The 13,727-nt window shown below is 40.1% G+C and overlaps 1 protein-coding gene across 10 annotated transcripts in view; it reads left to right on the top strand.

Moving 5' to 3' along the window:
- The window catches only part of TTLL5 (tubulin tyrosine ligase like 5), a 279,463-nt gene that overhangs the window by 19,061 nt on the left and 246,675 nt on the right, over positions 1-13,727 (top strand). For all 10 annotated transcript variants that reach the window (XM_077750795.1, XM_077750794.1, XM_077750800.1 and 7 more), the window contains exons 4-6: positions 863-969; positions 7,714-7,844; positions 12,331-12,413. In XM_077750795.1, coding sequence (XP_077606921.1) covers positions 863-969; positions 7,714-7,844; positions 12,331-12,413 — 321 coding nt within the window. The remainder of the gene's footprint in view (positions 1-862; positions 970-7,713; positions 7,845-12,330; positions 12,414-13,727) is intronic.

Here is a 13,727-nt window from a genome sequence, read left to right as displayed (position 1 = left end):
GTCTCTTCAAGGCCACTGCCATAGAAGTGACTCAGCTCCATTCATTGTCATTGTGCCTTTCTCCACTGAAGACTCATGTTATGGAGATCATATGACTAGTCCAGGTTGGGTCATGGACATACTTCTTGTGAGGGGGTCAGGGGGTACCTGGCAGTCTTTAAAAATCAAATAGTATGTTATTCCCAAAGAAAATTGGGAAAATTGGGATATTGATATTAAAAGGGACAGGTAAAAATGCTGGACAGATTAACACTGTAGATAATTTGACATAATTTGATAAGTGTCTGGTTGCTAGCTCCTTATCTTAGGTTGAGGTCTGAAACAGACGTTTTGAGAAAGTTCTGATACTAGCCTGTATCCTGTCTTGTTTTATCTCTGGGGCCTAACATGGCACCTCTCACATCACAGCCACAGGCTACATAATTGTTGAATGAATAGACAAATGAATAGACAAAATTATTCTTATGAGTAAATGAATGATATCCTAACTTGGTTTGCTATGGCTTTAGTCCCGATCAAGCACTCTATCTGGCGTCTGTGAGGACCCAAGGATGCTCTGAGATGGGAGTTGTGGCTTGGAGCCCTCTGCTCATACTTTGACATGTGAGAATGTTAAAAGACATCAGAGACTTCTATAGAAGGATTCATTTATTCTGCTTTTTGTATCTGGGATTTGCCCAACTATCCCATCCTTTACAGTTGATCATCTGTTTTTTTCATACTCTGCTTTTGTTTTACTAGGTTTAAATACTAACTAGGCACTATGCTCTCTAGGTGAAAAATTTCCTTGGCCTTTCTTGCCATCTCTCTTTCTGGAGAGAGGCTATCTCTGATGTTTTTATATCTTTTTATCTGCCCTCAGGTGCACCCAAGCAGCACTGACTATAACCTGATGTGGACAGGATCCCACCTGAAGCCCTTCCTACTTCGCACCCTCTCTGAAGCACAAAAGGTTAATCACTTTCCCAGGTAATGCTTTTGTAGCTGCTTTGCTCCATTTAAAGGTACTTGACATTGGGCATGTGGTCAGGAGAGATAATTAATGTCCTTAAAAAAAGAAGTCTGTGATACAGGGCAGCGGTATGCAAATCAAACCGAGGTGTTCATGTCCATAAACGTATATTATATGAAGCCTCTCCAAGGACTGTGTAGACCTAGATGGTTCTAAAGGAGACTGTTTCTAGATTGCAAATCCCATAGGTTCTCTTTTCTAAAATTGAGCAGCTTGAGAGCCTCTTGTGTGGATGTGTCCTCCCTCCCTCACCTCCTTTTTCCAGTTACTGTTCTTCCCTTTTATAAAACAATGGCCCTCTTAGAATCTTGACATGGTTCATTGTCCTTGGGTGCAAACATTTCCAGGGTTCCAAACAAAACCCTTCCCCCCCCCCCCACAAAAAATAGTGTTGAATTGAATTCTGGTAATGACACATTATTTTTTCTTGATGGTGATTTCCATTTCATTGCTTTTCATAATCAAGTTGTCAGTGGATAGGCCATTAATTTTAATTTTTAGTGGTAGATCATCTTGTGACTTTTTTTTTTTTAATGTTTATTCATTTTTGAGAGCAGAGAAGACAGCATGAGCAGGGGGTGGGCAGAGAGAGAGGGAGACACAGAATCCAAAGCAGGCTCCAGGCTCTGAACTGTCAGCACAGAGCCTGATGTGGGGCTTGAATCCATGAACTGTGAGATTGTGACCTGAGCTGAAGTCAGATGCTTAACTGACTGAGCCACCCAGGCACCCCTGTCTTGTGACTTTTGACACAGAATTAGGAAGGAGTTGAAAGAATTGAGTGCCAGTGGCATAGAAAACTCCTTCCAGTTGCATTTTTTTTAAACTTTTTTTTTTTTTTTAAATTTCTGAGAGAGAGAGACAGCATGAGCAGGGGAGGGTCAGAGAGCGGGAGATACAGAATCCGAAACAGGCTCCAGGCTCTGAGCTAGCTGTTAGCACAGAGCCTGACATGGGACTCGAACCCACAAACTGTGAGATCATGACCTGAGCTGAAGTCGGACGCTTAACCAACTGAGCCACCCAGGCGCCCCGTCCAGTTGCATTTTTAATGGCAGCCTAGAGAGGCAATACTGCCTGGTGGCCAGGGGCATAGGCTCTATAATCAGTTACCTGGACCCAGATTCCAGTTTTGCCAAGCGACCGTGGTAACAAGACCTTTCTGCACATCATTTTCCTCATCAGTAAAAAGATGTTGCTAATGATCCACACTTGACCTGACCGTTGTGAGTATTTAATATGTCAAGATATCAGCTATTTAGAACAGTGCTTGCTTGTTACATAGTGAACCCTATAGAAGTGTTAGCTGTTGTTTTTTGTGACCAAAGTTTCTTAGTGTTTTTATGTGTCTTCGAAGAAGAAAATAGGAGTAAAACTGAGGCTGAAACCTACCTTATTCCGGCAGTCTCACTCAACCATGGAGAGACAGATAGATGCCCTTACAGAGAAGAGGGAAACAAAACTTACCCAGTGAAGAGAAGGAAATTCAGTACAACTTTTTTTATTTGGACTGTGGTTACGTTTTAATTTATCTTGTTAATTCTAGAACTTAAGTCCTAGTTACTCATTTATGCTAACAGGTTTTATTTTCAGTTATGTCCTATGCTTTTCTCATTTTTATCTAATGAAGTTTCTTTCTTAAGTTTTCAATCCTCTTATATCTTGTCACTATGTGTAAATACCTGGCCCATGTCAAGTAATTGCCTCATAATCTTGCATAAATGTGTGTTTCAAGTGTTTATAACAAGTTCCAGTTTTATGTGTCTGCTTCATTTGCAGGGCGTAACTTAGACCTTATTTATCTTCCTACATGTCTAGAAGATGTGGATTTGATATTCTAAATGTGTGACTAGATGGTTGAAGGGAATCAGATACATCGATCTTAAGTAGGCAGTTATATAAATTTTATTTTTTTTAATGTTTTATTTATTTTTGAGAGAGAGAGAGAGAGAGAGAGAGAATGAGCCAGGGAGGGTCAGAGAGAGAGACAGAACCCATGAAGCAGGCTCCAGGCTCTGAGCTGTCAGCACAGAGCCTGATGCAGGGCTTGAACCCATGAACCACGGGATCATGACCTGAGCTGAAGTCAGATGCTTAACCGACTGAGTCACCCAGGCGCCCATTAAGTAGGCATTTAAAGAGTCCTTGAAAAATAGCCACACTGGAGTTTGCATTCCTGATTCATGTTCGTAGTATATTATTCATTTTAATGGTTTTTGAAGTACTGCTGTAGGTATATAGGAATTCTATTTCCATTTAGAATTAAACAGTCAGCACTAATAAATTCGAACTTCTGTTTTCTTGAGTATTCCTTGAATGTGGTGTTCTTGTGTGTTCGAGCACATTCATAACCCATCACCTAAATGCACTATGCTTTGTGGCTTCTGTGGCTCAGTCTCACATGGTTTTAATCCAAAGACCTAAATTCATGTGCAAGAGGCATTCAGGCACTTAAAATGTTTCAGTATTATTATGAGCTTTCTTAATATGATTTTTTAACTTTTTACTTTAAGTAATTTTAGACTTTTAGAAAAGTTGCAAAAATAATAGTTACTAAATATCCTTTACCCAGTTCTTCTAACATTAATATCTGTTATAACCATGGCATAATTTATCAGAATGGAGACATTAACCTCGGTATACTATGCATTTTAATAAAAATTCATATAATTATGGTGTCTTGATAAATTGTGTACTAGGGTAGTTGCCGTGATAATCAGTCCAGTGTAGGCAGTTTATAGCCTAATGATCATACGAAATTGGAAAATCTTGCATATTAACTCATATGCAGGTTTTGTTGTAGGAGGAGGTATGGTGATGTAAGAGTGGCAAGCATGAAGTGTGTTCTGTTAGGTTAAGCCCTTCTTTGGGGGACGCGTCATGGAAGAAAAGCAAGGGCGATTGAGGGATCATGCTGGAGTGTGAAGGAGGCTTCTGGGGTGCTGGGAATGTTCTGTATTTAGTCTGGGTGGTGCTCCCACAGGGACCAAAATTCATCACGCCCTGCATTTGTGATTTGCATGCTTCTCTGTATATATGTTACCTTCAGTAAAAAGTATATTTTAAAAAGTGAAACATATACTGACAGAATATTTGACACTTCTTTCTTTGACACTATTTTAAAAATGTATAGGGGGCCTTGGAATCCTGAAGTTATTTTGATTCCCTTGACTATACTTAAAAGGGTAGCATTAGAATTTTGTTTTAAAGTAAGATTTATTATTCGTTGGCTCATTTGGGACAATTTAAATTTTTGGTGAAAACTCTTAGATGCCGACTAAAGGATACATAGTTTCCCAAAATTTGTATTGGGGGAGGGTATTAAGCAAACGGATTTGGAGACCACTAGGATTGGGCCCCTGTAGGAGAATGCATTCTTTCTCTTGTCCTCTCGTCAGTGTTTCTGATGATAAACATCATTGGGGATACTGTTTGAAAATATGCACTCATAGGTCCCATTGCAGATTCATGGAATTATCATACCCAGGGAAGGTGTGTATTTAAAAAGTACCTTCTAGGTGCTTAATCTTTCTAGGTAAGTATATACGTAGAAAGCTATATATTTAAAAAGCAGTGAGGATGGGGTGCCTGGGTGGCTCAGTTGGTTAAGCGTCTGACTATTGATTTCCACTCAGGTTATGATCTCACAGTTTCATGAGTTTGTGCCCCACATAAGCTCTGCGCTGACTGCGTGGAGCCTGGTTGAGATTCTCTCTCTTTCTCTGTCCCTCCCCTGCTTGCACTCTGGCTCTCTCAAAATAAATTAACTTAAAAAAAAAAAAAGGTGGTGAGGTGATTTATATCTGGAAGGTTTGGAAATTGCTGTTCTAGGTTAAATCAGTATTATTGTGTAGACCATCTGTACTAAAATCACCTGGGACACTTGTAGCAAATGCAGAATCCTAGACTTTATCCCATAATTTTGAGATGTGGGGCCTATGAACAATAATTTTAAAGAAACCTTCTAGATGATTCTTACCTAAATTTAAGGTACCTCTGCTCTATATTTATGAAGAGGATGATGGGTAAGAAAGAAGTATTTGTGAAACCTCCACTTGGCAAAGCCACCTTTGAATTTAAGAAATTCTAGTGAAAAATCAGACCTGAGAAATAGACACAGTAAGTTTTTAGTGGTTACAGTAAAGGTTCTTCGATAGTTTTTAAATAGTGAAACAAACCATGAGTGGAAGCCAGTAGTGGAAGTCATCAGTCCAGTTGAGGCTAACTGACGTGCTCCAGAATGTACTTCCTGGTAGCTGGCAATTATTTGCCCGAAGTTTACGGTGATCATTTTTTTGCTTGTCTTTAAAATTTTATCTCTTGCACATCCATCTTTTAATGATGTAAATGTAGTTATCAGTGGGATTCTTAACCTAGTGATCTGGTACTTTATTACAATAGGATCATTGTAGTCTAACATTAATGTCTATCTTGGCCACTATGTAAGAGAAACATATCAGACCCATAGGTACTTGTTTTACTAGTGATGATGCAAATTCCATGTAATTCTAGAAGAGACTGGACAGTTAGTGCCTTGGCATTAGGCCTCTAAATATGGATAAGGTAGCCACATCTTCTGTTTTCCTGAACGGTCCTGTTTTCAAGAATGCTAACCTTTTTTCAGGACATGTTTCTCAGAAGGTCATACACTCTAGGTATCTTTGTGTAAAAATTCCCAGAATGCTTTGGGTTTGTACTTGTTAGTTGGTGTACTAGTGTGTTTTCATTATTTGGGTAATCTAGGTTTTTTTGTACTATTAAAGAATTATGATTCAATTAACATAAAACACCAAGTGTTCCTAAAATGTTTCGTAATGATTTTTAGCAGTGAATAGTCACAGGTGGCTGAGGAAGCTTTATGAAGCTAGAATTTATTTGATGTATTTGGCTTCTGGACCCTGAAACTTTGAATATATTTATCAAAAGCCAAACTTAGAACACAGTCTTTTTTGTTTGTTTATATTTAAAGTATGTTTTAGAATAGATTTAATACTCATAAATCCCATCAAAACCCATTTGGCAAAAAGAACCAGATTTAAATGTAAAAGCTAAAACTGTAAAACTTCTAGAAGAAAATACAGGAGAAAGTCTCCATGCTCTTGGATTTGGTAAAGAGTTCTTAGATCTAACAGTAAATGCACAATCTGTAAGAGAAAAATGTTGATGAAATTGGCTTCCTGAAAATTTAAAATGTCTGGTCTTTGAAAGACACTGTTAACAAAATGAAAAGGTAAGCCACAGACTGGGAGAAAATATTTGCAAAATACATATCTGACAAAGAATTTGTATCCAGAATGCATAGTAAACTCTCAAAACTGAATAATAAGCAACACCCCCCCTTTTTTTAAAGGGCCAAAAATATTTGAACAGATGCTCACCAAGAAAGACAGACACAAAAAGATGTTCCACATCAATAGTCACTAATGGAATGTGAATTAAAATCACATGAGATGGGGCACCTGGGTGGCTCATTCGGTTAAGCATCTGACTCTTGATTTCAGTTTTAGTCATGATCTCACGGTTTGTGGGTTCAGGCTTCACATCGGACTCTGCTCTGACAGTGTGGAGCCTTCTTAGGATTCTCTCTCTTCCCCCCCCGCCCCACCGTCTCTGCCCTTCCCTTGCTTGTACTTTCTGTCTCTCAAAAATAAATAAAACTTAAAAAGAAATTGCACACATGAGGTACTACTGACTACCCATTGGAATGGCTAAAAACAAAACAAAAACACCAGACAAGTGCTTGTCAGAATACAGCGCAACTGGAGCCCTGAAACTTTGCCAGTGGAAAAGACAAAACAGTACAACCACTTTGGATAACAGTCTGGCAGTTTCTTATAAAGTTAAATATATAATCACACATGTATTGGTTTTAAAATGTGTCTGCAAATTCCTTGACCTGGCCTTCAAATGGTTGAGCTAATTTCTGTGTTCTTGGAAGTGAGCTGGACTTTGTAATTTCTTTTTTTTATTTTTAAGTTTGTTTAGGAGGAGAAGGGACAGAGAGCGAGAAAGAGAATCCCAAGCAGGCATGACACTATTAGTGGGGACCCCAGTGCAGGGCTTGAACTCATGAACTGTGAGATCGTGACCAGAGCTGAAACCAAGAGTTAGATGCTTAATTGACTGAGCCACCCAGGCACCCCTGGACTTTGTAACTTGTAATGAATAGAATGTGGCAGACGTGACATTGTGTCACTTTTGAGACCAGGTCATTAAAGTCACTGCAGCTTTGTCCTTGTCCCTTTCCCTCTCGAGTCACCTGATCTAGGAGAAACCAGCTGTTATGTCACAAAGACACTCGATTAGCCTTACAGAAACATTCATGTGTTTATAAAGTGGGTTTGGCTGGTTGGGTGACTGGAAGGCTCTTGCAGCCACCACAGAGACTTGGGGTGACTTTTTGGGATGTTGGAACTGTTTGTGGTGATGGTTACATAATGGGCATTTGTTTGTTCAAACTCCTAGAATTACACACTAGAGAGGGTGGATTTTACTGTATGCAAATTCTACCTTGATGAATAAATCTGACCAGAGAAATCCATTGTTAATCTTTGGAGTTGACAGAGTGATAGATTTGAGATGTAGTACTGTCCTCAGTGACTGCTCCAGAACGGTGAACCGTAAACTCCTTAGGATGCGATAACATGGGAAAACCTCTGAGTCACGGTTGGGTGAAATGGAAAACCTTTTATGATTTTTAGGTCATATGAACTAACCCGGAAGGACCGACTGTACAAAAACATCATTCGAATGCAGCATACGCATGGATTCAAGGCTTTTCACATCCTCCCTCAGACCTTTCTTCTGCCAGCTGAGTATGCGGAATTTTGTAGTAAGTGCCTGGCTGGGAAGGCCCCGATCATCGGCACCTGAACTTGGGGCAGTCTTACTCCAAGGTTTACCTCCAGTCAGTAACTAATGAAGGCTTTTCAATTCCTTAAAAAGTTGTGCTTCTTTAGTGAAACAGCTAGAGAGAGAACTTTAAAACTTTTTTTATTCTGATTATGTACCTGTATGTTTATTTTTAGTAAGCTCGTTGCTGTCCTTTCTGTAAGGACACATTGGTGTCGTACACACGTGCCCCTGTTGGGTACAAAAATCTCTTCATTGGCAAGACTTAGTGCCTGTGTAAGAAAGTATATACTTCTGCATTTGAATTATATATGCTTCCTTTTGGGCGTCTGTTTTCCTCTTGCCATTTAGGGTAATATTTCTGTCACCTTAATGTCTGGACTTGTGTGAGTTAACGTTCTTTGAGGTTCAAGTATCACGCATTTTTTAGTGTGAGGGTTTAGAGGTACCAGTTAGTCACGCCCTCCTTGGCGTTCAGGAGAATTGTAGAAACATGGTGTTCACCAAGTGGGGAACTAAATGTCAGCCATCTTGTTGGTAAAGCTAGACGGGGACCTGTGGCCTGCACCCCTTTCTCATTGGGTCCTTACTTCTTTTGCCATGAAGTGAACTATCTTCCCAGGCCCAAGGATGAAATGGGCCATTTAAGGCTTTCTTCCCTGGGGGCAGAGCCTGGGTCAGTAGGCGTGGTGCACAGAAGAGGCGTGAGCAGAGAAGGCGTGAGGCAGGTCTTTTGTGAGAGACCACATAGTAGTAATAATATGAGCCAACATGGAACAAATATTTCCTTTCTGTTAAGCCCTGTTCGAAGTGGCATTTCCACTCTGAAGTAGGCACTGCTGTTATTCCCAGGTTTACAGATGAGATGAAGGTACTGCGAGGTCAGGAACTTTCCGTAAGTCAGGCAAGTTGCAAGTGGTTGCGTCAGGTTCACACTTTGAGGTTTGGCTTTAGAGGCCGTACTCCTCACCACTGGGCCTTATTGCTTAGACACTGGGCAGTGTGCACACGCTGTTCATTTCCCAGTATCACTGGTGGGACAGGATCAGGGAGGACCGACACATAGCTCTCTTTCTTCTCAGTAAGTCTAAGAGAGAGACTTTTCCTGCCTTACGGGTAGAGGAAGCATGAAGAGAGGAAGAGAAAGTTCTCTCCAGACTTCCTGACCTTTGATTTTCTTAACCTGTAAGACTGAACAGTCTGGTCTGGCTGCCCAGTGCGGGGTTCGTCCTCTGGGACTTCCATTGTCAGGATCTCCTGCTTCTACCCTGGTGAGGCCTTTTCTTTGATAGCTCCTGTTTCAATGGGGACGCTTGATGGTTCAGTGTTGGCCCACAGTAGGCTCTGGAATGGGTCAGAAGAGACTATTAATTGAATGAATTAAGTTCAAAGCTATATTGGACTTAAAGCTGAAAACTTAACAGCTTAGAATTTTTGTTATGTCACTTTAGCCAAGTTCCTTAAACCACTCCGTGCCTTAGCTTCCTCCTCTGTTAAACGGGTTTATTACTAGTACTGACCTTATAGTGTTGCTGGGATGTTTAAATAGGTTAATACATGGAAAGCACTTGAAGTGGCACCTGATAGGTGTTTAATAGTTGTTCAGTGTTACTCCCTTTTTCAAGTGACGTCGAGATGTATTGTTACATAATGAAAGTAAAAGATTATGCGATAAGCCAACATGATAGCATAAAAATACTTCAACTAACATGTTAGCACCATGAACCAGATGTGAAAACTCCTCCTGTTAAAGTCTACAGTAATTCCCTATTAAAGTCTACAGGAATCTGAGATGAAAATTCCCTTTGTCCTCTCTCTGCTATTTCTTATTCTGCTGTTTTCCCTTTGGAGGCAGGCTGGGGGGTGGGGATGCTCGTTCAGATGACTGGATAGAGTTAGGATTCCTCCATCAGTTCAAGTATGACCTGTCTTTCAGTAGGATTGCTTCTTTAGTGTATTATAGAAACTCATATGTGCTCTACTTTTTAACAAAAATGACTTCAAAAGGTCAATAGAACACATAGAATTAATATAGTCATAACTCAGAGCCACCACATTTAGACCCAGGACAGCTACTGTAGGCAAATGGCGTTCCTCAGTCCCCCAAGCAAATCACTTGATGATGTTATCACCAAAGACCCACAGCAGGCACCCACCATGTTTGTGGAAAAGGGGGGAGAGGGAAGACATGATAGTCAAGAGGAGCCCTCTTGGATTCAGTCTTGCCAGGACGCCAGTCATTCTTTGCCAGTTGTGCAGAGTCCGTGACCTCTAAGCTAAAATTCATTTGGGGGAGATCCAACATCGTTAGGTTAGTTGTGTTGCTAAAGTTACATATTAGGAGAGAAACCCGCCTATTTGTACTACTTCCTCTTTCAAAGAGACATTCCCCTTCTCCATGAAGTCTGTTTTAAGTTCCTCTCTTCCTTTGGTGTCCACCTAGCACAATCCAGCCCAGAAATTCCATTTTCTCCATGACTCTTGTGTTCCTGTGCTTCATTGCTCACTTGACTGTGAGCAACAGGAGATTTTTGAGAAGGAAAGGAACACAGGTTCACCGTCAGAAAAATCACTGTGTGACATGAATTGGAGGGAGCAAGAAGCGGAACACAGTGGTCACTTGGAAGGTTATTGCAGTAACCAGATAAGTGTAGTTGAACTGAACTAGGTAGCTGGAATGGAAAAGAGGGAGTGAAAGAGTGGTAGACTAAGCAGAGTGTACCAACTGGTTTTAAGTAGTGAGGCACGGGTCAAAGATGGCTCCAGAGGTGTGAATCTGAGAAGTTAAGAAGCTAAGAAGCACATCAGAGAGTGTAACCAGGACTGTAAAGGAAGAGCTATTAAAAGGGATGAGGAGTGTGAAATTTGAGAGCAGGTGTGGATTTGAGATGCCTACAGGCTTCCATGTGCTGATTTGCAGGCAGTTGTAAAGGCAGGAGATTTAAGTTCTGGCAGTAGATACTGGAAATTGCAGGTATGGAGGTAGATGTGATCCTGAGGGAGAGAAAAAGAGAAGAAACACCCCAGAGAGGAGAGAGAGCTTGACGATAGGAGCTAAGGAATGGGGTCCCAGAGGAGACAGGAGAGGGTTAAATTAAGAACAGACACATGGAAAGATGCTCAACATCACTCATCATCAGGGAAGTGCAAATCAAAACCACAATGAGATGTCATCTCGCACCTGTCAGAGTGGCTGGTATTTAAAGGACCAGAAATAACAGGAATTGGCAAGGATGTGGAGGAAAGGGAGCCCATGCGCATTGTTGGTGGGAATGTAAATTGGTGCAGCTACCATGAAAAATGTTGTGGAGGTTCCTGAAAAAATTCAAATGGAAATATCATATGACCTGGCAATTCTACTTCTCAGTATTTACCAGGAGAAAATGAAAGCACTAATTCAAAAAGATACCTGCACTTCTGTGTTTATTGCTTCATTATTTACAGTAGCCAAAACATGGAAGCAACCCAAGTGTCCATCCACAGATGACAGATAAAGATGTGGTACATACACACAATGGAATATTACTCAGGCAAAGGAAGAATGAAATCTTGTCATTCATGACAACATGGATGGACCCAGAGGGTCTTGTACTATGTGAAATAAGTTAGACAGAGAAAGACAAATACCATATGACTTCACTTATATGTGGAATCTTAAATAAACAAAAATGAAAACAGAAAAAAGACTCATCAATACGAAGAACAGACTGGTGGCTGGCAGAGGGGAGGTGGGTGGGAAGGATGGGTGACATAGATGTAGGGGATTCACAGATACAAGCTTCCAGTTATAAATAAGTCACAGGGATGAAAAGTACAGTGTAGGGCGTGTGGTCAGTAATATTGTAATAACTATGTGTGGTGACACATGGTAACTACCCTCATTGAGGTACTTTATTATGTATATAAATGTTGAACCACTGTATCATATATAAAAAAAGTAAGGGGCTCCTTTTAATCACTTGTAAATTATTGTCCTCCTGTGCCACTTGCACATGGTTTGATTTAAGATGGGTTTTTTTTCTTACAATCTAAGAGAAATCACTTAAGGAAATACATCATTTTAGGTGATGCAGTGTTTGACTCATATTGGCCCTCTACAATGTGAGCCTCTGAGGTCCTTTGGTCAATGGAGGCGAGAATTTCAAGATTCATGATGGCTGTTTTGCGACAGTAATAAACTAATATCAGATAGTTGCCTTATTTTGTTTTCATCCTCTCATTCAAGAAAGAGGGGAAATGGTGGAAGAAATATGTAACTTTGCTGCCTCCTCCCCCCACTCCGTTTTTGTTTGAAACTAGTTAAAAAATGCAGCTTATTTTAGCTGAGCTGCCCTTCACTTAAAAACCTGGAAAATTCTTTTGGTATCTGAGTAGTTAACCATTGTTGAAATTTAAGATGACAGACTCTTGTCCTTTCTTTCTCCTTGTTCTCTCTCCCCCTTTTAATCTCCCAATATTTTGAACAGATTCATATTCAAAGGACCGGGGACCTTGGATAGTAAAACCAGTGGCCTCTTCTAGGGGACGGGGCGTCTACCTGATCAACAATGTAAGTATGCAGCAGGTGGCATGCTCTTCTGCTGCTGCTGCTTCTTTTTTTGTTGTTGTTTTTTAAAGTAAGGTCTGTACCCAAACAGGGGGCTTGAACTCATGAACACAAGATCGAGAGTCACACGCTCTACCGACTGGTCCAGGCAGGTGCCCTGGCACCCTCTCTTCTTGGTTTTTCCCTGTTTCACCCTGCTACTAATATGCTTTTTTTTTTTTCTTTTCTTTTTTTTAATGAAGAGTAAGTATTCCCTTCTGGAATCTGCATTTAGAAGTGTGTGAGATGAGGGTGGGTACGAGTTGGCATTATTCACCTTACTGTCAGTGACCTCTGTCAGTAACCTATGCCAACGGTTATCCTGTGGCTAAAAAGTCACTTGATCAAATGTTGGGGAAGAGCAACCTTTGGTATCCACAGAACCTTTCCTACTTTTAGCATATTGTCATATTAATTCCTCAGTGCAAAACATTAATTGGTAGGATATACATTGAGTTTCTCTTGGGACCAGAACTGTAGGTTCCTGCCCTCAAGGTCATTGAGAAAATTAACCTTGGTGTGGTATGGCATTCTTGATGCTCTTTCTATATCTCCCCCACTCCTCCTCCTCCTGCCTCATCCTCTTCTTTTTTTCAAAAGTCATCAGTATCTTCACTCTTTGCAAAATCCTCATGAAAAGTTGTTTGTTAAGTCAAGTACATATACAGAGTATATGTGTTGCCGAAGCGAGCACCATATACAGAGAAAATAAAATAAAATTTCAACCCCAGTCTCACTTCTTGTTCTTTTAACACTAGTTTTTAACCTAATATAGTTGATTTATGTTTCTTTTCTTAATTTTTCATTGTGTTTAATTCCCATTTTGATAATGTATCGCCCTCACATCACCATCTACCCTTCCTTCCACATTCCATTACTGATTACTTTTTATATTTCAGGGTTTATAAAATTATGTTATCTTCAATAACTGTGATTCCATTTCTCTGCTTTATCTTTAAGTTGAGTAAAAAAATTTAATTAAACTGAGTAGAAGCTTCACAGCATTGAATTCTGAGATTTCATTAGTATTTCATTCTGGGTCTTTTCTCATTCTTCTAGACATTTGGTCAGCCTGGAAACTAGTGTTTTTCTTTGTTTCAGGGAAAATTATCCATTTTTTGTCTTTGTCTCTGCTTCTAGAACTGTGTTTTGAGGCATTTTGGGTCTTTCCTTTTTGTCAATTTCTCTCTGATTTTAAATTCTTGGCTTTCCCCCATCTTGATCTTTCTGGATCAGCAGTTTGAGCTTTATCCATTTTAATGTTCATTTTATCTACTG

The sequence above is a fragment of the Crocuta crocuta genome, unplaced genomic scaffold (genome assembly GCF_008692635.1).
Source record: "Crocuta crocuta isolate KB4526 unplaced genomic scaffold, BGI_CrCroc_1.0 scaffold186, whole genome shotgun sequence".
Lineage (NCBI taxonomy): Eukaryota > Metazoa > Chordata > Mammalia > Carnivora > Hyaenidae > Crocuta > Crocuta crocuta.
This window is presented reverse-complemented; position numbering and strand designations above follow the sequence as displayed.